The sequence below is a fragment of the Sphaeroforma arctica genome (assembly GCF_001186125.1).
Source record: "Sphaeroforma arctica JP610 unplaced genomic scaffold supercont1.2322, whole genome shotgun sequence".
Classification (NCBI taxonomy): Eukaryota; class Ichthyosporea; order Ichthyophonida; genus Sphaeroforma; species Sphaeroforma arctica.
Genome location: NW_014038236.1, coordinates 2,248 through 4,995, shown reverse-complemented (window position 1 = coordinate 4,995; position 2,748 = coordinate 2,248). Strand labels below are relative to the sequence as shown.

General features: G+C 43.3%; 1 protein-coding gene across 1 annotated transcript; it reads left to right on the top strand.

Annotated features, from left to right (window-relative positions):
- Nucleotides 1–561: 561 nt before the first annotated feature.
- SARC_12465 (hypothetical protein) lies at nucleotides 562–2,140 on the top strand (the record flags this gene model as incomplete). Its single annotated transcript, XM_014293429.1, has 5 exons — nucleotides 562–807; nucleotides 865–994; nucleotides 1,277–1,463; nucleotides 1,680–2,087; nucleotides 2,117–2,140. Coding segments are annotated over 5 exons (995 nt in total), but the record flags the coding sequence as incomplete, so codon positions are not given.
- Between the last annotated feature and the right edge of the window lie 608 nt (nucleotides 2,141–2,748).

Sequence of the window (2,748 nt, the reverse complement as noted above, 5' to 3'; positions counted from 1 at the left end):
TCTAACCCTATTTTTGTACATTTTGTTCTTATTTTTGAAATTGGGTACATGTAGGTACAATTTCGGGGCCATCGCCGAATGGGCGGAGTGCGTACCGCACAGAGCGACAGCCAACCAGAAACGGCCATCGGCGACAGCACTCACACACCCAACAGCCGTCACCAGACACCATAGACGAATGGGCCAGAGACGACGGGGAGTACATGCACACACCACACACACAACACACACCACACGCACCACAAACACCACACGCACCACACACACCACACACACAAAACACACCCCAGACATATAACGCACAACATACATCCCAGGCATATAACACACAACACACAGCACACAAGCCTTATACGACCCACTCGCACGGGACTACGTCACGGCCGAATGTACCGAACTATAACAAACACAGAGACTCAAATGGACAGAACTACAACAAACACAGAGACTCGGGGCGAGACAGCCGATCCAGCAACGGCAGCACAGCCAGCTACGACACGCACGGGCCACACAGACACTCACTCACCAACCCACACACACACACACACACGCATACGCCAGATGTACGTGTGCCTGTGCGAGAAGGAAGTGCACACACCCACACCCCGAACACGCACGAGCCGCGTATGAGCTCACGGGACAGTCACGGTGCTCTGAGTAACTCGTCGGGTGTGTCTGTGCCCACGCATTCCTTGCAGGGAAGGTCCTCTGCTGCAACAAGTGTGGTGTCGTTACAGCAGGTGAAGCGGAACGAGAGCCACGCGCATACCTACACGCACACACAGGCGCACATGGAGAGAGATGAGGGTAACACGCACACACACATGCACACACACATGCATAGCCCAGGGCACACACCCACAGCCGCCAGTCGGTCTGTGCGAGCACTCGAAGCCAAGGACGGCGATCAAAGTACCAACAAACCCCTAAACTCTAAAGACCAAGGTAATGCACGGTCACGAGCAGCCAGTCAGAAAAGTCGATCCAGTCTCAGGTAGGTAGAAAGAGAGGAGATCTGGACCAAATAAGGAAGTGACAGCGCAAGGGGATGTGGTCGATGTATGGGGTGGCATGGGTTATATGTGGTATACGGAATGCTTGCTGATGTGCTACAGTGGAAGGTGTATCATGTTTTGAAGAGGGGTTTATAGATAGGTATGTTCTTGTTATGTGCGTGTGTGTGATCATGGTGTCTGGAGTTGTCTGGATTGTTAGGCGGGATTTGAATTGGAATATACGTCCAACTAAATCCTTCCAAACGTTAAACCCTATGCAGATCTTTAGAGATGCAGTCCAACGCTGTGGCACAAGCACAAGCCCTCAAAGAGGTGCTAAAAATAGATTCCAACGATGTTCTAAAAATAGAATCCAGTTCAAACGATGAGTTAGAGGGTATTGATCTCAGCGGCCTCGATGTCAGTACATTAAATCATCGTCGCGCGACAACAGGCGTCAATAAGAGGGTGAGTATATGTGTGCGTGTATGTGTGTGTGTGTATTTGTGCCTGTCGATGTACGTGAACGCATATATATAAATATATACGTATATATACATATACTTATACGTATATATATATATATTGATATACATATATATATAATAAAAATACGTTTATGTGTGCATATGTGTTTCTATTAATATCCCTATGTTTAATCCACGTTTACATTATACCCGCCAGAATTCTCGGTCAGCCGAGAGCACACTAAATCAGTCGCAGACATCCACTCCGTCCAACTGGAGTGAGAAACCTAGCCCCAAAACCAGACCCGTATCTGTGAATAGTTTTACCCGGCCTGCTTTGGTGTCTGTTGATGGCTTGGGTATGGGCTCACCACGTATGCCGTCGGGTATGTCGGGAAGCACAGGAAGGTCGACGTCTATAAATAGATCGCGTTCCACCAATAGAAACCGTTCTATGAATAGATCGCGGTCAATAAATAAGTCCCACATTGTCAGTCTACCCGCGCCGAAGGAGAACAATGACCCATCGCTCGACGTGTTCGGTGACACCAGCGATGACCATAAAAGTAGCGACGATGATTTTGGCGCGGCTTTTTCTGGAAGCATCAACGTCAACAAACTCGAGGTGAGTATTGGGACAACCCTAAACCCTAGAATTCCTACAACAACCTGCTATGACTTGAGTATGTGATCCGATTGCATGCTTGTGTGTACGAGAGGACGGAGTGTGACTTTGGGTGCCATAGTGTGTCTTTTCCATGTACAAGCATTCATTGTGAGATATCATGCCTTGGTTAACTGACAATACTATCACCTTTTTGATATGGGTATCAGCACACATATATATATGGTTATATATGTATATGTATATGTATATACAGGTATATACGTATATATGTATGTATGTATGTATTTATGTATATACATGTGCATATATATATGTATATACATATATATATATATATATATGTGTGTGTGTGTGTGTGTGTTTATACGTGCAAATGTATATGTATATGTACATGTACATATATATATACATGTATATGTACATGAACATGTACACGTCTATATTTATATGTCTATATGTGTATTTCTATATGTTTATGTTTATATATATATACATATATATATATGTATTTGTATATGTATATGTATGTATGTGTATATGTATATTTATATGTATATGTATATGTATATGTATATGCATATGCATATGTATATATATATATATATATTTATATATATAAATATAAATATATATGTATGTATATATATATATATATATA